This window comes from Etheostoma cragini, chromosome 3, assembly GCF_013103735.1.
Source record: "Etheostoma cragini isolate CJK2018 chromosome 3, CSU_Ecrag_1.0, whole genome shotgun sequence".
In the NCBI taxonomy this organism is placed as follows: domain Eukaryota; kingdom Metazoa; phylum Chordata; class Actinopteri; order Perciformes; family Percidae; genus Etheostoma; species Etheostoma cragini.
In genome coordinates, this window is record NC_048409.1 from 25,975,193 (window position 1) to 26,000,507 (window position 25,315).

At 40.2% G+C, this 25,315-nt stretch overlaps 1 protein-coding gene across 3 annotated transcripts in view; it reads left to right on the forward strand.

Annotated features, from left to right (window-relative positions):
- Positions 1-25,315, forward strand: part of brip1 (BRCA1 interacting protein C-terminal helicase 1) — a 79,832-nt gene that overhangs the window by 11,767 nt on the left and 42,750 nt on the right. For all 3 annotated transcript variants that reach the window (XM_034867299.1, XM_034867301.1, XM_034867300.1), the window contains exons 8-19: positions 1,991-2,212; positions 2,365-2,564; positions 2,654-2,786; positions 3,384-3,544; positions 3,660-3,837; positions 4,117-4,257; positions 5,756-5,917; positions 15,188-15,347; positions 16,308-16,429; positions 23,805-23,917; positions 24,010-24,092; positions 24,243-24,560. In XM_034867299.1, the coding sequence (XP_034723190.1) occupies positions 1,991-2,212; positions 2,365-2,564; positions 2,654-2,786; positions 3,384-3,544; positions 3,660-3,837; positions 4,117-4,257; positions 5,756-5,917; positions 15,188-15,347; positions 16,308-16,429; positions 23,805-23,917; positions 24,010-24,092; positions 24,243-24,560 (1,993 nt within the window). The remainder of the gene's footprint in view (positions 1-1,990; positions 2,213-2,364; positions 2,565-2,653; positions 2,787-3,383; positions 3,545-3,659; positions 3,838-4,116; positions 4,258-5,755; positions 5,918-15,187; positions 15,348-16,307; positions 16,430-23,804; positions 23,918-24,009; positions 24,093-24,242; positions 24,561-25,315) is intronic.

Sequence of the window (25,315 nt, forward strand, 5' to 3'; positions counted from 1 at the left end):
TGCTGTAGAGTTTTTTTTAGTCTCCCAGTAACACAAACCCACAGGTAACTACCATCACCAGAACACAATCCTTCAACAATGTAGCCTCAGAGCAGCAATTATGCTGCTACAATATCCACAATTGGTCCAGTCGGCTCTTTTTGATGCACTAAAATGTCAAGAACCTTTGAGTGAGCTTTCTTTTAGAGACATGAGACACTTGTCAACCCCATACTGTCCTAAACTTGAGTCTCTTACTGCAATGAGGGCAATTATGCTGTCATTGGAGGTGTTTGCCTTCCATGGCAATTGTCTCACTTTGTCATATGAAATAGCGGGCGCAGTCATAACCTCTCACTGGAGTGGGTGTTACTGATGCGGTGTCTTTATCACCTCAGGGTCTAGTCTAGTCAGCATTCGGTTACCATGCAGTATAGAAACACAGGGATTCATACACAGAAACACACATTGTTCAGCTAATGGCGTCCTCATTCAAAACACCTACTACTGTAAGGTGCCAGGTATTTGAAAAACACACATTCAGTTATACATTGCACACCATAATAATAAATACATAAATAAATTAATGAAGTTTTAAAAAATTGCAATGAGAAATTTCACATTAAGAATATAGCATCCTTGTGGGAATTCATCCCATCCAGAGATAATTATTGTGTCTGGAGGTTACTGAGCCCACAGTATTTGTGTGTGACAGTGTCACCTCAAGCTGTTAAATCATAAAGAACAGGGTGGGACATCTGAAGCAGACACCTCTGTTGACAGCGTAATTGTGGCTTGGTACATGAGATGCTGCTTCTTTACACTTTCTTCTACATTCACTGTATGAGTGTCAGGACATGTAAACCACTACAATAGCTGGAACACCTGATCACAGGGAGCCCCTGAAATAGTGTATGTCACCTCTGGTTATATTGGAGACAAGAAGAAGAAAAGAAATTAAACTGTGCGGTAGTCTCACAAATTTAAGAATTTCTAATGTTGCACATTTTAAACTGTCTTGATTAGTTGTGACAAATAAAAGGAAGATATAACATATTGAAGCCTTTTAAGCTGCTGTTAGTTGATAGTTCAACATGTTTTCTTCTTCATACAATTTTAATCCCAAAAATGTAAAGGTTTTTGTGTTTTCCCGTTATATTGATATTTAGAGGGTTGAAATGACATTGAATGAATTGAAAGTACAGCTAGAGCTGCAACAATAATTCGATTAGTCAATTGACAGAATCCACAACTACATCAATCAACGATTCAGTAGTCATGTTTTGAAGAGGAAAAGATCAAAATTCATATTCACAGTTTATTAATATTCAATATCGCTTTATAAACTGCTCCAAATTCCAAGCGCCAAGGTACCGCGGAATACAAGTGTAAGGAAGATTGGATGAACTGTTCTCAAGATATTAACACAAGACAATGGACAAAAACACGGACATACAGAGATTCCTCAATTTATAGTTAGCTCATCAATAAAAAATTGATTAATTTCAATAAAGTTATCTGGTTTGTTTTGTAGATGAGTGAAGTAAGCGCTTGTGGGAAAGGCCTCAATGAAAGCACTGGTGTAGTTGTCTTTAGGTTTACACTGAATCTAGGACACTTCTTGGGCCAGTTTATGGCACTGTTTAATTAGTTGTGTGTTATATCTCCATTTCTGCCAGTGACTTGCACTGTGAGCTCACCTGGTAGAGTGTGCACATCATGTATGAATGAGTCCTTACTGGCGGCCCAGGTTTAATTCCAGCCTTAGCTGCACCCCCCTCTCTATAGCTCTTGCTATGACAAAAAATGATATCTGGTGACAAATCTGGTTCACTCGTTCCCATAGTGTGTGGAGATCAGTGAATGCATGCATTCATGACAACAGCTACATGTTGGGTTATGTTTTGTTAAGTTCCTGCATTTAAAAAGGACTGTATGTGATCAGTCAGACTACATGTCTCAAGATCCATTGAATGCTGCTGACTTTGAGGGAAGAATTTGTATATTGCAGGGCAAGTCATGCCACTACTACCATGGTGTCCAGAGGATGCGGGACCAGTGCACTCTACAGCGGGTCCACGGACTCCATGATGCCTGGGACATTGAGGACATTGTCGCACTGGGCAAACGGCTCCGGTCATGCTCCTACTATGCTGCCCGGGAACTTATGCAGGATGCCTTAATAATCTTCTGCCCATATAACTACCTGCTGGACCCAATGATCAGAGAGAGTGTGAGTAGAGTTTGGATGAGTGGGTGAAGAAACTGTACAATTACAATTATACAATCAGGGAAAACGTTGCAGGGGAAGGGAGCAACAAGATTATTTCATAGAGGTAAGGACACTCTACTGACTCTCTTGCTTTCAATTTACATTTTCACCAGATGGAGATTGACCTGACAGGCCAGATCGTTGTGCTGGACGAGGCCCACAACATTGAGGATTGTGCAAGGGAGAGCGCCAGCTACACTTTAGACCACAACAGTCTGCTGGCGTCCAGGGACGAGCTCGACGGCATGGTCAGCAGCAACATCAGACGCTCCAAACACGAGACACTGAGGAACTTCTGCTACAGTCTGATCAAGTTAGTGATTCATTTACATCATTTATTATCTGTAGATCTCATGTTCTTAGTACATATTAACTGTGGTTGTATCTTTGTTCGTGGTGTAGCTGGATCCAGGAGAGCAAAAGCCTGATGTCTGAACGGGGATATGAGAGCGCCTGTAAAGTCTGGAATGGGAAGGATATACTGGGTATCTTTCATAACCTAGGCATCACTCCCGACACCTTCACTATGCTTAAGGTACACCAAAAACATTTGCTCTACTTTAAGACTTTTAAGGTTTCCCACATTTACCAGTGCAGGAGGGTGTAAGTGCCCACTGCGTAGTTGGACAGCACTCTGGCTTATCAAAGATATATCGGTAAATGGCAGCACGGTGGCTCAGTGGTTAGCACTTCTGCCTCACTGCAATTTGGAGCTGCAGAGTTCAATCACTGGTCTGGGAAAGGTTCAATCCCCGGTCCGGTCCGGGCCTGACTTTGTGGAGTTTGCATGTTCTCAATGTGTTTGGGTGGATTTCCTCCGGGTGCTTCGGTTTCCTCCCACCATAAAGACATGCATGCTAGGTAACTGGACTACAGATGAAAAGTAGCCCCTCATTTTACAGTATTTAAAATGATGCAGAGAAAGTTGTCTTGTTAATTTAGAAATGTTTTAAAGTGGTCTCATTTATTTATGGTAAAAAAACAGTTATGGGCCAGGTTTTCTTGTAAAAAAAGAAAGAAAGAAAAGAGGATTATTTAAATATAGCTGCATCTTATTTGGTTTTAGATGTTCTCTGATTATTGACAGCACTGTTTTTTCTTACATGTCTTCCACTGTCTTACTTTGCAACAGCAAAACTTGGCAGCGGTATTGGAGAAAGAGGAGCGTGTAGGGTTGGTCAATGGTAAAGAGGATATGGTTCAGGTCCCAACCCTCAGCTCGGCTACCTCCACTGTCCTCAAAAACCTCTTCATGGTGCTTGGCTTTATCTACTCCTCTGAGGACGGCTGCAGGTCAGAGACAAACCAAAGAAGTCTGACCAATATCTTAAATCATGCCAGTGTCTCAGATTAATCATTGTAAAGGGTATGGAATTGAACAATGGCTCAGTTCTCTGTGTATCTGTAGGTTTGCTGAGGACTACCGGGTAGCTCTGCAGAAAACCTATGCTTGGACAAACCAGGTCCCACCTGATGTCGCTGACGCCCAGGGCTTTATCGTCCGGCCACGCTACAGACAACGCCAGAGCGCTCGAGTCAAGACCGAAGTCCTGACACTCAGCTTCTGGTGCCTTAACCCCGCTGTGGTGAGAGGTTAGAGATGGCACACCTTGCCATGTAGGCCGCAATGATCTGTTACCGAAGTCTATAAAAATTATATTTATGACTTAACAGGGTATGAAAGTAAGGTTACCTGCTGAGTGCTGGTAAAATTTGTCACCAAAATATATTTTTTTAAAGACTATTTAAAACATTTTCAGCTCTCCAATCGCCACCGTTCCACCCTTAATATGATATGTTTTGATATGTTTATGGCATACAGCTGCAACACCCCTTGGAGGTTTATTGTGTCTGTGTCTTTTTAGGCTTTCTCTAGTTTGAGTAAGTCGGTGCACAGCATTGTGCTGACATCAGGAACTCTGTCGCCCATGGGCTCGTTCTCTTCTGAACTTGGGGTGAAATTCTCCATCCAGCTGGAGGCCAACCATGTTATCAACAAGTCCCAGGTTAGTAAGTTTACCTACATCACTGAGCCTCTGCAAACAATGCCACATATTCACTTTGTGGCTCGTCTGACAAAGTGTATTACTGTGTGAGAGGAAATTTAGCTACTTGATTCCTTGATTTGCAAATATCACTCTGATGTACGACTTGAACTTATAACATCCCTCCAGTGACATCAAGGCTTCTTGAAATCCTTAAGCTTCCTAAAAGCTCCATCTCTATATCAGTCTCGGTCAACACGAGGTCCAGTTCTTCAAAAGGTTAATCACAGTGGGAAAGTAGAGCTGCGTCTGTATCAGCAGGTAGATCACGGAAATAACTGCAAAAGGTGTATCAAACAATCGAAAACTTTAACCTTGTATTTGCTCCATTTGTCACACTGCCACCTTTGTCTGCAGATGTCACACTCTAACCATAAATTATATATTTTTTTATTTGATTTAATTTGCAATAAAACTCATCTGCAGGCCTGAGAACTATGAGCTATGGATATTCAGGGGTTGATGACATAAATATGTTGCAGATTAGGGCTGCTCGATTATGGGAAAAAAAGAAATAAAAAATCATAATCACATTGTGTCATACTCAGATTCTAGTCAGAATATGAGTCTGATACTGCGCCACCGGGCTGTGATTATGGGGCGTGTTTCAACCAAAAATGGCTCTTCACTTAATTGGCTAGACCTACAACCAATCAGAGCAATGGAGTATGTACTGCTAGCTACCGCTGATGTTAGCTACTGTAGCTACTAGCTGATAGCCCCGGGAGTTTGTAAAACTGTTCACATGCTAAATTACAACCATTAGCTATATCCATTAGCTACGACCTCGGTAGAACCGTCATTAGAGCATGCACAGTCCAGGGCGACATGGGCATGCGCAGTCCCGTGGGTCTGATCCCGTCCCAAATTAGCACACATGTCATGCTTTTCTGTGACATATCAAGCAGTCAGATTCACTGTGTTCACTCGGAAGGAATCACTTCACATGGGTAGGCACTTTAATGATATTTTGAACATGTTAAGAGGCTAAAAACACATTTAAAACTTGCCCTGTTGAAGCCTGTTGGGTTCTAACGCTAGCAGGATGATCACACGGTGTAGGCAGCACTGATTTGTTTTTCTTTTTTTCTCTACTGACAGCAGTCCAAATTTACAAACAACAGAGCTATGTGTCGGAATCGCCCGTAATTCTTATTTTAATTGCACATCTCTAGATTAGGTCACAAATCATAACTGTTGGTTTGGACTCGTGTGGACATAAGAATCAAAATTCTGTAGGATCTAAAAATCCACTTTGACTTATTATTCAGAGTCACCACTAATCTGCCAGTGCACGTAAAAATTAAACAAAAGGTTTTTCAAAAGGCCCATAATGATACGGGGAACATTTGTGTTTGGGCCTTTGATCACACATTTTTGGGTCAACACAATAATGCTTAGATTCATTTATCATATGAAGTAGATTGGTGACATGAAATTTCTAATGCCCTCTCTTCAGGTTTGGGTGGGCACTGTTGGTTCAGGACCCCAAGGCAGAAAACTCTGTGCCACTTTCCAACATACTGAAACGTATGCCTTCCAGGACGAGGTGGGTGCGCTGCTTCTCCATGTCTGCAAGGTTGTGGCCAAGGGTGTGCTCTGCTTTTTGCCTTCCTACAAGGTAAATACACCAATAAGACATATTCTACTAAAACAGGAAACAGGCTGTGAAATAACTGATCTGAAGGAATACAAGTAGGATATGTGTGACATGGGCGATATCAGGTAGTGTTAATTAATCTCAACACTACATGTCCTGGCATTTTCAGAATAACATTGGTTTGCAATTGTGGTGTGCGGTTCAAGTTTAAAAAAAGCTTAAAGTGAGCTCATTTAAAGTACTGATTTAAACAATATTTTATAATTGAAACTGAAAGATAAAAGCAACTTAAGGGAAGCTGAGTCTGTAAGTCAGTGGTAGCAGTGTTGAATGTATTCCTCTTGTGAAGGCCAAACGAGTAAAAGCAAACAAACCAAAAGGTATATGATCATGTTGGTAAGAGAGAGACTGAATGAGCCCAATCTGCCCATGTGCATGACATCAGGTTAGATGGCCCCGCCCACCTCTACCTGCAGACAAACTACAAAGGAAAAAAGCAGTAAAGTGGTAATGTGTTATTTGGCTATTGTACTATACTGCGTGAATACAACAGTGGAGGTGTTTGCATGTTTCAGGTCTCTTATACATCAATCCTCTGTAAATAAAATTTTGGTGATTGCATTATCGATACATATTTACTGTTGCTTCATTCTTGGTTGTGTAGGGCACTGCTCACTCCCAACATGCATCCAAATTTAGTCTGAACATAAGTGGTGGAGGATTGTTTGCAGTTAGAACATTCGTTTCCACATTCTACCACTAGGAGGAGCTAGAGACCACAAATTGGAGTCATGTCCAGTGTTTGTTGTTTTGAAGGTATTTATACCTACTCGCCTTGCGAAACAAGTAACAGTTTTCAAAGCCTAAACTGGATTCCAATAGATCCCACTGCTATGAAGCAGCTGTTGGTGGTGTTGTATGTTACAATAGATCACTACTAATCAATAGAGGTACTTGTTAAATGCCGTCATCCCCATGCCACTGTATCCTCTTTCAGTTAATGAGGGTGCTCTTGAGAGCAAACTCATAGACACTTTGTCCCCCTTTGTTTGTTATGCATTTTTGTTCATGAATAATTCATGTCCACTCTAGCTCAGTTGTCACATTAGCTTATTCAGGGCCAAGTGGATTTCATTTATCATTGTGTTTGTCCACATTGCACATGTTACGTGTAACTTTTGGTCAACGAACATACTTACTGAGGGTTACGTAATACATTTGAGTTAAAGTCATGAAAAAATCACTTTAAATTGATTTTATAATGCAGTGGTTCACCACCTTTTTTGCTAGCAGCACCTTAAAATGAAGAACTCTCCCTTTTAATCCCATTATCAGCCCTTATGACCAGTTTAACACCCCGCCCTCATTTTCATTTGAATAGATTTTAGAGGTTGTGTTTTCAATTAATTGACAGAAAAAAAGGAAGAGTAGAGAATTGTCTGAACATTTTATAATTTTTACGTGGCATACATTTTTCTGCTTTCCAATTAATAAATTAGACAAATATGATTAGATACACCAGTGAAAAATGTCTTGTCTGCTTTTCCTTTAAGTTCACGATTGTATATTAGAGCCCGACCGATATATTGCTGGGCCGATATTAGGCGTGTCCCGATCTATTGGTATTGGCAATTATAAGGGTCATTTTTTTTTTCTTTTTTTTTTTTAATATTCCTTCACCAGAATCATTTATAATGACAAATAAATGATTCCGATAAATGAATATTTAAAAAAATAAAATAAAAACAGACGGTTGACCTTGTTATGAGTTGTTACCATGTTACGTTACGTTGCATAGTTTGTCCACCAGAGGGCACTCTACAGCTATTTTTATACATTTTATTTATCAGAGCTTTAATATTTTTGATGTTCTGTTGTGACAAAAAAAACAAATTATTATATTATTTTAGTGAGAACTCATAAATAACTACAAATAACTGTTTTGTTACAGGGTTTTATTTGTATCGGTCTTAGAAATCCTTTATCGGTCAGGCTCTATTTGAGATATATATATATATATATATATATATATATATATATATATATATATATATATATAAATAAATAAATAAAATTAGAACTTCTGATTGGCCTTTTGTGCTGTTTTACGCTCACATCCCGTTTCAACTGGAAGTATATTAGTATCATGAAAGCCAGGCATCATTGACACACTGTTTCGCTGTGATGAGTCAATATCATGTTAAGAGGACACATCATTTTCCACCAAACAGTGGACCTTCACAGTTGTGTGTTGCCCTTTTTCACCTTTGGCATATTTGCGTGGTTGGTGTTTGATTTGTATTTCAAGGCATCATATGTAGCGATCATTGGTTTGATTTCTCTGCCGTCCTTGTTTTGCTTGCTATCCAGTTGCATTCTCCAACAGCTGATGACACTGCTATGAAAACAGCGAAGGAAATCTAAGGTTCCAGGCCTTGTTGTTTTCTCATTTTACCTTCCTTTTTGTCAGCCTGTGATGCCAGCCGAGGAGTGACTATGAGCTGTGGGATGTTTTTTTATTATTGATAGCCATGTAGGAGTCTTTTATCTCTCTTGCTATGCTGATGCATAAATATTTAATCTGCAGTCAGCTCTTAAAGATGAGGAGATGCAGGGATATGAAGGGCTGGGGTATTAATTGGAGCCCGTGGAGGCCTCGTTGGTGCCGCTGAGTCCCGTCTTCTCTGTGATGTGTGTGTTTGTGTGTGTGTGTGTGTGGACAACACAGAAAGGATAGGTCATCTTCAGACATCCCTGTTCAGTGTGTCTTGGTGATTGCTATCAGCCCCTCATACACAGCAGCTCAGAGAACAGTGAGGTGAACACGCCTGCAGGGTCAAGGAGGTGTACCTCAAGGCTTATTCTCTGCCTTTACGTAACATTTTTCTATTACATTTTATTTATAGTTTCACATAATAACAAAAGTTATCTCAGGACACTTTACAAATAGAGTAGGTCTAGACCCAACAATTCACACAAGAGCAAGCAAACATAAATGCACAAAGTCTACAGGACACACTTCAGGATGCATTAACACTGTTTAGCTCTAGTATTTAAATGTTTTCTTATAGAAGGTAGAATAATTAATGAATTAAATGTGTTCATGTTTCTGTAGTTAAAGTTGTGATTTGACATTGGTGCACCGAAGTTAAATGAGTTATGTGAAAACTCAAGAGAATGTACTTTAAAAAAAAATATATTTATTTATTATTATTATTTTTGTTTTTTAAAGATACATGGACACAGAGTAGGCCTGTAATCATGGTCTCACACACACACTTTCACAGAGAGCCTGCACCAGTGCTGTGGTATTTTAGCACTTTAGCCTCAACAGCCCCCTAGTTAATGCCCATTAAAATCACAGCGGGCCCCGCCATCTGACCTCAGCCGTCTGGCCCCAGCCGCCAAAGGAAGCGACCAATGCTCCACTGGAGAAGGGGCCTGATGGTTTATTAAAAAAGTGGGTTTTTGCAGAGGTGGAAAGATGGCGGGGAATACAAGATGCTTTTAAAGGAGATTGCGATAAGGGCCATTAGGTGATGTCGCCTTGCTGTCTGTGTGAAGACGCACCCAGCGCTGGCGCCTGGGCTCTGCTGAGTGTGTGTCAAATCAAAGTCAGACCGGACTGCAAGGTGAACACCCGCAAGCACACACTGTCCTCTGCAGCCCCGAGGCATCTGAAGCACCAATCGCAAAGCTCCTGAAGTACTGGTTTCTCAAAGTGAGACTGTTTATGTCTGTGTTTGGGAGCATATTAGATTCATGGGTCAATTTACCCAGTGTAGCATATCCCTCATGATTTTTTTTAGAGCTGAGGTGATGTTTTATATGAGTTTTTACAGTGGAAACTTCAGGATTACTGCTGTGCAACTAAACTGGAGCTTTTTTGGGAGGCTTAGAGTTTCAGATTTAACAGGTTGAATGCAGCCTCATTCATCTCGTTCTGATACCTCCTTCAGCTACAGTATTGTATTTTTTGTGGCTGTCAATGTGTATAATTAAACATAATGTGGAAACTAGTGATAATAGAAGAAGGAATGCAGGCTTTAACAATTAATCTGTTTTTTGAAACCAATTATTTGAAAACCAAAACAGTTTTTAAGGTATGGAGAGAATAGCTAATGGGAAAGCTGACTAAATACAGTGTTTACTGTATATAAGGAGAATGTAATACTGTAAACTAAAACAAATGCATAAGGCTGATATTCTCTATTCTTCCTATTCTACTAACGTGTGGATGGGTGTGATATACGTGGATATACGTGTTATCCATACCCATTATTTTTTTTTTTAAATATATTCCTCTTCAGTAGAAACCAATGGGCTTGTGGTTAACTGGCACAGACAGGAAAATGAAATCAGAAAGTATTGAGATACTAACACATTGTTGTTTTTGTCTGTTCATGAGATTTCTTGATAATAGGATAAACATAGACTATTGGCTGGTCTTGACCGAAAGAACGAGATCCAGGGTACAAGCGACAAAAATGGGTTTTGTCAAGAGGGTGGCTGGCGTCTCCCTTAGAGATAGGATGAGAAGCTCAGTCATCCGAGAGGAGCTCGGGGTAGAGCCGCTGCTCCTTTGCGTCGAAAGGAGTCAGTTGTGGTGGTTCGGGCATCTGGTAAGGATGCCTCCTGGGCGCCTCCCTAGGGAGGTGTTCCAGGCACGTCCAGCTGGTAGGAGGCCTCGGGGAAGACCCAGGACTAGGTGGAGAGATTATATCTCCAACCTGGCCTGGGAACGCCTCGCGATCCCCCAGTCCGAGCTAGTTGATGTAGCTCGGGAAAGAGAAGTTTGGGGTCCCCTACTGGAGCTGCTGCCCCAGCGACCCGATACCGGATAATCGGAATAAAGATGGATGGATGGATAGAATATTTGCAGCCTTTTACAACTGTTATCTTTGTTTAAAGATAGCAACCACAATTTCTTTTCAAACAACATGGTTTTGTTACCATGTGGCCAATAGTAGTTATAATAGTTTATAAAAATATAAATTTTTATTTTCTGTGCATTGGATTGATAGTCTATCACATTTTGCCTAAGTATCAAACTATTATCACTCGCTACACAATGCGTTGTAAATTAGTGATCATTTTATACAGAAATAATATTGTAATTTAACACACAGTCTACAAAGTTACATATGTGTAATAATAAATCTGCATAATCTGAAATTCTTCCATGTATATATAGATTTACGTTGAACTCAGTTTAATAATTAATATTTTTTAAAAGAGGAAAAGGAAGCCGTCATCAGTGGCAGTAGTGTTTCAGCAGCGTTCTGTTGTCACCCCCAGTGTGGCTGGGATGAGCAGAGCAGACGACAAGGGAACAGTGTCAGGCCAGAGGTGGCAGGTGGCTTCTTGCCACCAGTCTTGGCGTGATGGTTACTGTGATATTTTGGGGCTGAATAATTGATGCTGCAACAACACGTCTTCCCTCGCCACTACGAAATGTGGCTCCTGGCTGCATGTTTCATTAATGCCGTCGGCTCCAAACCGCTTCCATAATTCAGCAGGCACTAGAGGAGCAGCGATGTGTCGCCACACAGCTCACTGACACCAGGGACACGGAAGGAGATAGAGAGAGGCCGGATGCAGAGGAGGTGAAAGATGGGGAGATGGTAAAGGGGGAAGAGAGAAAGTACAGTTCACTGCTTCTATTTAGTTGTTTCACTACATGGTCCCAATTGGCAGAAAGATCTAGTCCACTTAACCATGTCACTGGCAGCGGCTGACTATAGCACCTACTATGCCTGGAAAAGGCAATAAATTATTCACACTTTGTTGTGCCCTATGTGCTAAATACTGCTCATTCCCATTTAACGGACACTTTATTAGGTACACCTGTTCAACTCAAATATCTAATCAGCCAGTCACGTAGCGGCATTTAGATATGTTCACAATAATCTCATGAAGTTCAAACTAATTATCAGGATGGGGAAGGAAAGGTGTTTTAAGTGACTTTGAACGTGGCATGATTGTTGGTTCCATACAGGCTGGTTTCAGTATTGCTGATCTGGAATTTTAATGCATAACCATCTGTATGGTTTTACAAATTACAAAGAATGGCCTGTAAAAAGTACCTTGCTGATGGCATCACTGATCTATTACCACCATTCCTTTAAAAAGTTTTAAATTGAGTTCCTGACTGGGAAAATTCAAACTGCATTAATGCTGATTAATGTGTGAGAGAGGGTATTCATTGGACGAGGTCTACGCTCTCCAAGTGCCCTTCTAGTTTTTAATTATTTAAATGTTGAGGTGATGCCTAGTTGCATGAGAAATACCTTCCCAGAGGATCCACTTTTTTTTGTAAATGGTTTCGTCTTCCGGTTGCTACTCAGTCCAGCTCTTTCTTTTTCTGTATTGATTGGTTTTCCACAGGCCACCTGCTCTCACGGGGTAGCAGGGTTAAAGAAGTACAAAAAATAATATCAATGATGTTAAGCTAAAGACAGTTGGCCAAAGCTCTGGTTTTTCTGATAGTTGCTAATATCTGGATGATGTTTTTAGTGTGGAAAGGCAGATATGTGACATGAAGGAGAGAATGTAAATGAACTGCATTTATACAGAGCTTTTCTAGTCTTAAAGACAACTCAACGCGCCTTTACGTAGTACAGGCATCATTTGCACACATTCACACACTGGTGGCTGAGGCTGCCATACAAGGTTCCATTCACACACCTATGGCACAACATCGGGAACAATGTGGGGTTCAGTGTCTTGCCCATTGGCTCCACCTTTAACACCTGAACCACAGCCACTGGAGAAGTTTTAACTTGATGACAAGCTGGAGTTTACAGATTTAATGAAATCTTAAAGTGGATGAAAGGTAGATATACTGAATGTACATGTATGTACAGTATCTTAAAACATGTTTATTTCTAAAATGCAGTAGAATGTAATTTCTAGTGCTTAATATGTCGATATCCAAAAGTTGTTCAAAAAGAAATAGGAACAAGTTAAAAAAATTCTATTTTTAATACTTTTTAACGTATTTTTTTTAATTCTTCACTGTTGAATCTATAGATTGGAATTTTATAACCCAACCCAGTTAAAACCCAACACCAATGTCAATGTCAGATGTTCTCCTAAATTATTCATCAAAGTGCTCAAGTGTAATTTTTATGTCTAATTTCTGTGTTAAGTGTCTATTGCTCACATACTGAAAGCCTTTGCTGAAGGTGCTAAAACTCCATTTTTGACTGCATAGTAAAACACTCTGCTTCACACCTCCATCTATGCAGTTTGATTTATCAGACTAGTCTTGGGATGTTCATGGCCCATGTTAATGATGATTGGGACAATAACCGTAACACTTTGGTTAAACTTAGTCTAATAAAAATGGACTAATCTAATAAACACAGTTTAAACCAGGAGTTAAACATACATTTCCTGTATGAGTGTTGACTTGATATGAGAACTGGATTGTTAAAACATTTCATGATTGATGTCTTAAACAGCTATAGTGTTTGCCTTTCCAAAACCATATATTTTTGCATGATTTTACCAAGAAAAAAAAAAGTGATTTTTCTTTTTTTTCCTATTGTTTGCCTTGTGGAATTGGCTCCTTTCCAAGTGCAGTCTGGCAGATAATGGCTGTTTTGTTTAGTAGTAGATCTGCTTAAAGTACATAAGTTGAATTATTCATCTCTCGCTCAAGATCGCACTGGAAAGCTATTGGAGGACAAGCTGAGTTGAAGACGCACATAATGCCGATGTAACACTGCATATTTAGTGAATGTGCCATGTTTTATTGATGCAAACGTCCTGGCCTCACTTTCTGTTCACTTTCTCACTTTTTCAACATGATGAAATTTTCCCCATGCTTGATTTCGCCACTATGAGGCAATCACACTGGCATGCAAAAAAGAATCAACACTCTCATATTGTCTCATTTCCCTGTCTGCCTTTTTTGTTTTCCTCTGTACTGCACATAACCTGCAGGGTAAATTCCAGTTTAGCTTTGTGTGGTGATTTGGAGGAACACTTGAGTTGGCTGTTCATCGATGGGGACAGGATGTCAATGAATACGTGTGAATACGTTGAAATCGTTTTCTTGCTCAGGCTTTACAGCTTAACACTATTCGCCTGTTAAGAAGTTTCTGCTGACTATAAGAAGAACTTCTACTTGACCCCTCTAACACATTTCCAAGCCAGTGAAGCTGCTCTTCGATTGTGAAGCCATGCTTATTCATGGATATAATCTGCACAGCACAGACATGAGTGGGGCCATGCTAGGATGAGGGCTTTTAGATCAATGTGCCTCTCCTGAGAGCTGATTACTTTTTGCACAAACAATGGTACAGGAGCTGTGATTTTCAAAGGTGGTCTAAACACATCAGCTCTCTGCCAAGTACAAGTAAGGAAAAGAAATCCAAGCTGTGTGAGGACACGGAAGCAAACATTGGTAGCTAAATGCTTCCTGTTCTTTGTTTCAAGTTTAGTGTTTCAGACTAGGAAGTGTCATAATGTGTTACAAGCATCTGACGGAGCAGATATGCTCCTATTTTGATTAATCAAGCTATCTACATAGGCCAAGTTATGGCATATTTTCCCACTTCAAAGGTTATTTTTTGTGCGTAACTATGGGGATTGTGTGTTGGGCTCTGAGTGCTGATGAAACAGGGGCGACCTACACTCAATACTTAGATCCTGTCTGAAGCAGCTGCTGCTCGACTACAGTGCTGCTTAAACTGTACTATCCCCAAGTGTTGTACAAACTAAAATTTTGACGTCATGATGGTGCTTTGTGGAAAGTTAGGGATCACTAAAGTTATGTATATATGTTTAACCCGATAAGTGCAAACGTTGACCTAGATGAAATGTCCATGAACCATGAAAAGTGTATGAAACATTTCATGGCAATCCAGTGGTTCTTGGGATATGTTGCAGTCTAGACCAAAGTTGTGGATCAACTGATATTTGAGTGGTTCTGATACCAGTTTCAGAAATTCCTCCGATGCTGCCTAAAATGCTGGTATCGGTGAGTATGTGAGTCTATGCAATGTCCAGGTAACACTTAATTTAGCCCTAAAAAACTACTCTGATGTAGTTTATGTACTTTTTCTGTTATGACTGACTGTCAAAGTAGATAATACACCATGAGGCAACTCCTTAACCATAGCATTATCTAAGAGAGTCTAGAAAAAAAGATTCTGCTTTTACTGAGCCACTTTGTAGGTTCACTGTTATGATTTGGATTCTATGTGATCAATTTCCACATAAAACAAAACCTCAGCAAGCATAGGTATTTGTATAAAATGATATCTCATGTGATTTGCTCAGATGCTGGACAAGCTGCGTGACCGATGGGCCAACACTGGTCTCTGGGAGAAGCTAGAACAACAGAAAATTGTGATCACAGAGCCCCGTGGTGGTGGCAAGGGGGACTTTGACGAACTGCTTCAGATGTACTACAATGCCATCAAGTGCTGTGAGGAAAGAAGTGAGACATCACACTGACCTTTGGACACGCTGGTGGTTTTGTTATAGCACACTGCAAACCTTGATGTCTGTAAATTAGTTTGTAAATGCAGTCGTTTGATATAATCTGTGTTGAGCTTTGGAGACAAAGAGGACATCAGAATTGCAAGACAATTACCTCTTCTGAAGAAGCCATTGTATTTTAATCCTATGTGTTGATGCTATTCGATGTGAGTCGAGCGCAGGTGTGATTTGCCCATGCTCAGATTTAAACGGTCTGCGGCATAACGTGTCATAGCCGATGTGAGTCGAGTGAGACCGGCACTGGTTGAGTGCAGATGTGAGTTGCACATGCTCAGATTGAATCGGTTTACCGCATAACGTGTCATACGGATATTTGTGAAATCCATAAAATAATAAACTTTTCTCATTACAAACAAAAAGATGGAAATCATTTCAAAAACATTTCAGCCATCTATGATTTTTTTTTTTATTGCTAATGTTAGCTCAAAACACCATTCAAGGGACAGTCTTCGTTGAGTTTGATTGCTAACTTGTAGCCAGCAGTGAACAAGCTTTGGTTAAGTAGATCCATTTTTACCGTATTAAAATTACAGAAGTCTCTCGTTAGCATCTTATAGGCTACTTGTTGCGAAGTGATGCACGCACAACTCACATCTGCACTTGACTCACATCGGGTAGCGACACTGTTATCAGTGCGTGGGGGAGGGGCCGGGGTGATGTGTGTGGATGCTCTGACAGTGTTCTCAGTGTTCTCTGTCATTACATAGAATTACTCATGGGGGACCGAAACTACGGACTACAGATTTAAGTAGTAATTTGTAAAGCTGCACTAACACTGACATCTTATTTACAATATAATAGTTTGAGTAACTGTTCTGAGTTCTATATTATATTCTATATTTATATTTCTTGTCATTTACAGTAATGATATATACTGTATGGTATTTCTTTGTTATAGATGGTGCACTGCTGATTGCTGTCTGTAGGGGTAAAGTGAGTGAAGGACTAGACTTTACTGATGACAATGCCAGGGCAGTGGTCACCATTGGAATTCCCTTCCCAAACATAAAAGACCTCCAAGTAAGTAAATTCACAACAGTCTGCAGATATTCTGATTGGGGGATAAACAGGTGGGACAGCGAGCCTTGCTCTAACCAATGGTAAAAACACATTGCTATCGCCAGATGAGTGGTATGTGATGATATGTTTGGCACTTTTGTATATTTTGTGGACAGTAAACGATAAATTGCAGCTGTTGAGACTTTCATCATACGGAAATGGGTGTGGTTTTCTTCTAATGTGTGTTGGGGAAAAACAATACCTGCAACAACAATTATTTGTGGTATCTTAACCAGTGGAAATCACCAGGTGCTCTAAAGGCTTGCTGTTTTCTTCATCTATTTTATGGAACCTTTCGGCTTTAAAAATACCTGTACAAATGCATCATCAAATTGAAATGAGGTTTTTGGTCAAGACCAAATAATTTTGAATTCCATAAACACTGAAATATAGCTCACATATGTACACACACACAAACCCACACCAAATAAAAGCATCCCCTTTTGGTGATCCGTAAAAAAAATAATCCCAAAGCGATGTTGCTGTGTGCCCTGTCCTTAGCGGATAAAGTTGACCTTTAAGTTTGACTCTCTCCCTGCCTCCCACCTCTCCTCCCATTTAATCCTCCACATCCCTCTGTCAGAGCACGATGAAGCTTTCACTAACCTGTTCTGTCAGTGTGGCAAGACCTGTGGGTGATTGAAGCTTCCCAGACCCTTTCACCGTAGCTCAAACTGTCAGATTCACCACTGTCAGCTCTCAGGGCATTGCTTCTTCTTATCAGATTTTATTGTCGTTGTGATTAACATTTTTTATTTATCAAACAACATACAAAACATACAATTCATCATTACATATAGAAATCCAGTTATTAAAATTTCCTCACAGAACATCATATCTAAGTTGCCTCATATAACCTAAGTCTGTGAAGTGAAATCTACAGCGTACATTTAAGTGATATTACACGAAAGGGTGTGATTTAATGTTATTGGCAGTGATATGGCTAAGACAAGGCAATTCTGTAATAATCTATTATCTTATTGTAGTCCTTATTATCATCTGCTATTGAATTTGCTGGCTTCCATTGCACATCAACTTATAAATGAAAGTGTAAATGTTTACTTTAGTGGCTTAAGTAACCATTTAATCCGTACTGCAGCGTGAGGAGTATGACGTTTTTGTTATTTTGTGCATGAAGGTCAGTTCAGGACCATAACCAGTTCACACTAAAATCGGAGTTTATGAGAAATGATAAGATTTTCCTCATCCTGCCATTATTATCAGTTTTCTTTTATCATGGTTTGTCTGGCTTTCAGTGGAGATTAAGACGTTTTTCCTCCCAATGGCACTGTTGTACTGTTGTATTTTATTTTTTTAAAGATGTTTGTTATTGTGTCCACGCTGTTAAGACCTAACAGACCATGCTTGTAAGATACTTGATTCTAGTCTCCATTTTCTTTCATTTACATTTTTACTTATACTTTATACTTTATCTTTTCTTTGCATCTTAATCCTCAGCTTTGCTTGTTTCTCCTTTTGCTTCTTTCTAGTTGTCTTTCAATTCCTCCTGTTATCTCCTATTTCAGTGGCAGAAGTGGTGTGGCCTCCAGAGAAGCCCTGGGGGACTTTAAAGGTCTTTGAGCTAAACCCATTACACTGCTGCAAGGATGGGGACACTGACACTAATGACTGTTAAAGCCATGCAGCCAGCCCTCGTAGCCCTCATGTTAAAGAAGCACATACAGTATACTGCTGTAGCACTCTCTCAGGGAGATAACAGGCTCTTCAGGGGTCACACAAATGCAGACGCACTAGCACATGGTAATGGTGTATCCACTATTGGTTAGTCAATACCATTACATGTTATGGTCAATTCTACTTGAAGAGTAATTCAGTGTTGTCTCTGAATAAGGATGCATGATGGCCCTGCATGCAGTGATCTATACTAAAGTTGTTTCAAACAAGTGTTGCTGACATAGCTGCGGAGCAACCTTTTTAACGTAATGAAGCTCTGCTGATTTGGCTTGCTGACCTACGTTGTTACAACTGCTCATTGCTGTTTATTTAATTTTCTTTTGCTCAAAATGTGCATCTGGTTATAACGACAAGGCTACTGTTTGTACATAATTGACATATATCGGTGCTTCCACAACAGTGTGAACCCGGTGTTAATTTCAGGCAAAGCGATGGTCCTCTGCTACATTATGCACTCCCAAGTTTTTTTTTTTTAAACACCAGTAATTGTATTGTTTCTTATTTTAAGATTGTTAATGTGTTTTCTTTCACATTGTCACCTGCCTAAATGATTCATATTAACACCCTATTATATTTACACCATATGTTTCCCACCAAAACATCTGGTCCACTTAATGCACACAAGCACATGTGTGACATGTTCTTACATTGTCACTTCCGTGCACTAGTGCTAACATGTGCAAATTCTCTTAAGAGCACACATGGGCTCCGGCATTAATCCATTCATTCTATGCCACACTCACACGGCAGCACCCCATTGCTAGGATAAGAGGTGTATGCCCAGCCTTTCTCCCAGCTTCTCTCCATTTTAAACTACTCCAGGACTTCAGATTCCATCATGGCCTGCATTCCCAGACAGGTATAACTCTTACAAGCTAGAGCCTAAGCACATAGCATGGCATTTTACTGGCTTGTTGTGTTATTGTGACAAAGATCAAAGGTTGAACTTGAAAAGTCCTCTGCAGAGAAAGCCCTGCCAAAGGTGGTATTACATTTATGTTGAGGTTTTCCAATGGCATGTTTTACAGTGAAAAGTCAAATCCTTCGCGAGTGAGTCAAACAATAAGTGGCTTTAACAAGCAATAAAAAGACACTTACAACTGATAAGGCATCTCTCTTAGTTTAATGAAGGGCTCAGTCAACCTCTTGCTGCTGCCCTGCATTAAAGACAACCACAAGAGCATTTTTAAGGCCTGCAAGCATGTAAAATGGATGGATAAAGGGGATTTGGGAGGAATGTTGAAGAGTTCATGGAAATCATCAAGAAGAGGGGATGATGGATGCTCCAGGCACACTAAAGAATGTACATATGGCTTTATTATCAGCCTTTGAAAGAAGGCCCTATAATATATGATCACGACTTGTACTGTCCTTGTCAGCACCACAGGCCAGCTTTAGAAAGACATCTTAGTCAACATTCTTTTGTACAACTCCCATTCTTCATTTACGAAAGAAGCCAAAGTTCTAAATTGTTGAGCGCTGTTAAAACACAACAGCCATACATGAAAATGTGGCTAAAGTAAAATTAATATGATCTGTCTTTGATCAGTTTGCTGTCTTCGGCATTCTATTACTTGGTGCAGTGCATATTGGTACAAAATAATGTTAAGGGTTGATACCACAGCTGTAGCCATGACCTTTTGACCCGACTCACAAACTGCCCACTTTGTGCATTTGTTTTTAATGATTAACAATTTTTATTTGTTTTTTAAAACAACATACACTTTAAAAAATCAACATATCCCCTCCCCGCCTGAACCCCCCACTTGTGATTTGATAAAACCATAAGCACATAGCATATGCTTCTCCTCAGCACTTTGCTTCCTGGGTAGTTTACCCATTTTCTAGTGTGGACATCAAATCTGACAAACCTATTGTATGACATCTTTTCAAATGCAACTCTAGCGATCTCACAAGCCCACTCCTGATTTGACGGTACCCCTTCATTTTTCTATCCTCTCAAAATAATCTGTCTGGCTATCATTAAACTAGTATGGACTCAATTTCTTATGTGCTTATCTATTCTCCGTAGAATTTTTTTGTGGTCAAATATTTTTGTAATACAATTAACAAACAATATATTAACACATAAGAACGCGTCCCAGGACCAAAAAACACAGAGGAAAGACAGGGAGGGGGGGAGACCTTATAAAAACACAACAGAAGGAATGGAGTCTGCAGCTTACCATTAAGACATACGAAAACAGACCTACACGGACATAAGACATACGGGACCAAACCCATGCACAGATAGAAGTAAGGAGGCTAAAGCACAAAATTCTTCAGCATGGATTTCAAGGATTCAGCAATGTTGAGCCAAGGGTCCAAAGTCTTGTGGCGCCTATCACTGTAAATTCAGGGGGCTTTCTTAATCTCAATCTGAACATCTGCCAATTTTGGGAACCACTTTAGGCAAGGAGCGGGAGAGATACTAGATAGCATTAGAGCCTTCTAGCCCTTCTTTCAACCTGACGATGCAGATGTTGCATCTTCTGTTTCCGTCCTCCATATCAGCTAGCTTCACCTGCAGCTCTTGAAAAACTTTGCCATTGCTATCAAGAATACTTGAGTTGCTTTCCACAGTTTTAGATTGTTTCTAACTGCAAGCCGAGGCTTGCAGTTAGAAATGTTGATTGATAGTTGTTGTTGATCCCCACCTGCTGAATGAACAAATCGCTGTTCAAAGTAGATTTTCAGTTTTTCCAGTAAGGCCTCTGCAATGGAATCTTTATTGCTGTGTTGGGTTCTGTTCTAGTTTGCCATTCTTCTTTAATTGACTCTCGAGAATATTTATAATAATATTGGAGGTGGAACCGTAGAAAACAATTATTTAGCAAGGTTGGGCCGGGAACTAAAACTTTAGCCTGCCATCTCTGTCCAGCTGATCATATGATATCATATATCTTCTAGAAGAAATGTGAATTATGTATGGTCTAGACCTGCTCTATATAAAAGACACTGAGATCAACTCAAATATTACAGCCCTGTTCCATAGCTACCCCTATTCATTACCCTTTGGAACTTAAGGTAAGCCTCAACCTTCGCAAATAGATTAAATCTAGAAATTAGATTTTTCCATTCATTTATGTTCTAAATAGTTATTTCTTTAGTGGAACATAAGACACCGAAAACAAAAGAATAAGGAGGATTCTGTGTGCAGGCTTGATGTGAGCTGATCCATGAGTATGTTGGAAAGCAATGTGATAGTATGATGCCCTAGTGAGCGTGTGCACACACACACACACACACACACACACACACACACACACACACACACACACATACACACGGACACAGACACAGACACGGACACTGTCTTCAAGATGAGCCACTCAGCTGTCAGCTCAGCCTTATGTGGCAGATGAGGCGCTCAGCAATCTCCGTGACAAGCACAAGATGTCCCTGACTGCCAGAGGCGTGCACACTGACAATGACGCGCACATACACACACCCTGCGTAAAATGTAGCTCAAACAGATGCGCTCAGCTGCGAATCATGCCTAGTGGTCAAATATATGTTTTTAGGGATGAACAGGTAGCTGTAGAGGACAAGGCCAAAGCAGGCGAGTGATCTCTTGACATTTTAACTAATCCCTTCTAGCTTGTGGTTTCTTGCACATTTGCGAGATTTGCTAGCAGCCAGAATTGGCTTTTTCACATATGCAACCTGTCATGTTAGATTGGACGATGACATGGTACAGACCCGGGATGTGATGGCTCGAACGCTGAAATGGACTGTGATTGGATTTAGATGACACCAATGGCTTGAGGCTATTGGCCTTTCTGCTCAAGCTGTGGGTTGAGAAGTAGATTCTTTAACTGCTCTGGTGTCTCATACATTGACAAACATCTCACCATGAAGCCAGCAGGATTAACATAACGTCCTGTGACACGGCTCTATGACCCCATTGAAATCCTGTACTACTATACTATTGTATTTTTCGCAGATACAATCTGTATTTTAGATCTCCTGAAAAGCCTAGACTGGCATCATACAAACAATAGAGGTTTTTTAGTGTCCGTGTAGTTTTTGTTTAGTGGTGGGAGATGTTGCTCGTTTGTATGCTTCTTAGGTGAGGTGTTTTTAGTCATAGTCTAACTTTGTGGTGACATTTAGGAATTCCTGTGACTCTACTTGTTTGTTTATGTACACAAGCCCAGACAGGCCAGAGTGGCATTGCGTGATGTGCGTAAAGGAACAGGCTGTACCTGCCACAGCCCTGTGTTTGGTGGCTCAGGGCGAACACGCGGTACCTGTCAAAAGCAGTTAAAGCCTCGTTCAGCAGCCTGCCCTGCATGGCATCCCGTCAGACGCCCAGCTGAACTTTTCACTTGTCAATTCTGAAAGGTTAGCGCTAAAATCAGCAGCGACAGATGCAAATGGATGGATGCTTTCCTGGCATTTTTGTGCAGGGATGCTTCATGTCACCTAGGCCACCTTGTCTGCCCCTCCTACCTCCACTCTACTCGGTCATGGCCTCTCTTTAGCCCCTCTGTTCCCCTTTCAAAACACATCTGTCTGCGAGGGCAAGTAATACCCAATTCCTTCCGGTCCTGAATAGTTTTTGTTTGGTGTGCCCCAGATACATCGCCCACTTAGTTTCCCCATTATATAAATGATCAATCCTATTAATTCTCAATCAGTAGACATGTATGAAACCCTTTTTGCCAGGTGCCCTCAAACAGGTTTTTAGTTTAATATCTTTAGTAGTCATTGTCGAGAGAGGAATTTGTTGGAAGTGAGACTTTGTTGAAACAAAATAGAGACAAGCTGCAAACTGAATCAGGGTTTGGTCTTTGGTAAAGTTTTAATTGTTTTCTCCAGAGAACAATCAAACGAAAAGAACACTTTTGACAATGCACACACCAGCTAGAGAGTGACAAACGTCTTGCAACAGTACAGCAGTGATATCCTGCCTTATATCCCGTGCCCCAGAGAAAGAATTACCTTGTTTGGAAAAAAGTCTAATCTTAGAATAACAAGAATCTTCCCAGGCAGACAAGTTGGAGCTGTTACTTCTTTCTGAATGTCCCCTTTGTGTGTCAAGTTTCTTTACCAATCATTCTATTTTAGCTGAAAAAAGAACATCTTGTTTCTCTAGATAGGCCTAATGCCCAGACCTGGGACCTGGGACCAGGTAGCATAAACATTTCACCTGAGACCACTGCTTTGTGGCATTTGTCCTCAGGGGAAAAAGTCTTTGGGACCAATAGGGAAAATTCAAAAGTCATACACCCTGCAAAGCATTGTGAACAATTATCAAATAATCAGTTGCCAGTAACTTATTTTTAAACAATTTTTGGGCATTTCGCCTTTATTTTTATGGCATCATATTTTATTTTCTTCAATTTATTTGATCAGCTTTAATCTCTTGGGTTTACCACTTTCTCAAAAGATGATGGAAATGTTGTGGTGTGTACCTAGTATTTATGTTAACCTATTCACACTATTTAAGTGGCCAAAGGTACCTGAAAGAACCTCGGACACTATGATGAATGCACGCTAACAAAAACAATTGGTGTATAAAGCAGGGTAAATTGGAAAACAGTTGTGCAACATGTTCAGTTTTGATGGACTGGTGTCCAAATGCTGTCCCATAAGACATTAAATCATCTTTTAATATGCTGGCCTGTGTTTTCAGGTGGAACTGAAGATGAAGTACAATGACCAACACTGCAAATCCAGAGGTCTTCTCCCAGGCAATCGTTGGTATGAGATTCAGGCCTACAGAGCTCTAAACCAGGCCCTGGGAAGGTAAATCGGTCCTCTACAGCTAGAGTTTTACTGAAGATTTACTTTTGTGCTCCCTGCCTTTTTTACTTTAATCCTCAAATTTAATTTTACAGGTGTATACGCCACAAGAATGACTGGGGCGCCCTAATTCTAGTGGATGACCGTTACAGGAATAATCCCAATAAGTACATCACAGGTACTCAATAATGTTTACAGTGTGTGAACACTGACTGACATAATTTGTTGACTACACAGCCTTTCAACTTGAACACTAGATGGCAATAGTTATCCACTGTAGGATTTTTGATAGTGTTTGTATCTAATGTGTGTGTTTGTGTAATCTCAGGTCTGTCTAAATGGGTCCGCCAGCTTGTCCAGCATCACGACACCTTCAGCAATGCCATGCAGTCTCTGGAAGCATTCTCTCAGGTGCAACAGAAGGTGGAGGGGGCTCTTGCAGACATTCAGACCCTCAGCTCTGCCGTCTCATCTCCAAACAGTTACTTGTCAGTAACTCTGGAGGGACAGGGTCTGCCCAAGGCCACAGAACCTCAGACACCTCGCTCATACGTCAAACTGCCTGAACCTCAGCAGAACACAAGCCCCTCCACCATCCATTTACTTTCTCATACACAGATGAAAGCTAAACAAAATGAAAAAGCAGGTGAGCCAAATCAAAAAGTTGAAAGTGGAGTTTTGCTGCTACAAGGTTAATATCTCTGAAATATTATCCAAGCCATAAATTTAGCAATTTTATAATTTGTTTCTGTTAAACTGTTGTCTACCTCTTAAGGGACGGGGGGGTAATGATGGAACATGTCACCCTGTGCAACAATGTAGCTTATTGAAACGTTTTAATAGTTTTTGGACAACAATGGCTCTATGGCGTAGAGGAATAAGAGAGAGAGAGAGAGAGATATATATATATATATATATATATATATATATATATATATATATATATATATATATATATATATATAAAAAAGCTTTGGCTACACACACAATACTTCATTCATTGTTGGTTGTCTTTTGAAAAGATTTGTTGACAGTGAGAAAAACATAGAACATTGTAAGACTTATCCTTTAAGCATGAATGTTGGTTGAAGTTTAGTTCAGAAATGCCTTTTATTTTGCAATGTAAGTTATGTGAAAGGCCAGGGAACCTAAAGCAACACCACAACTGACAAAATAACACCCATAACCACAAACACTATGTAGAAACAACCAGTGTTTCATTCGGCCTCAACACTGTTCGAGCATATCCCTAAGAAGAAACATTCTGCTTTATTATATACATTTTAGTTTCTGCTTTCAATATATTAAATTCATGATTGGGTTGGGATGAAAATGTCTTGTGCCTCTATTGTGGCTAAACCTGATAAATAAATACATAGAAGAGATTTGCCAATGCAACTT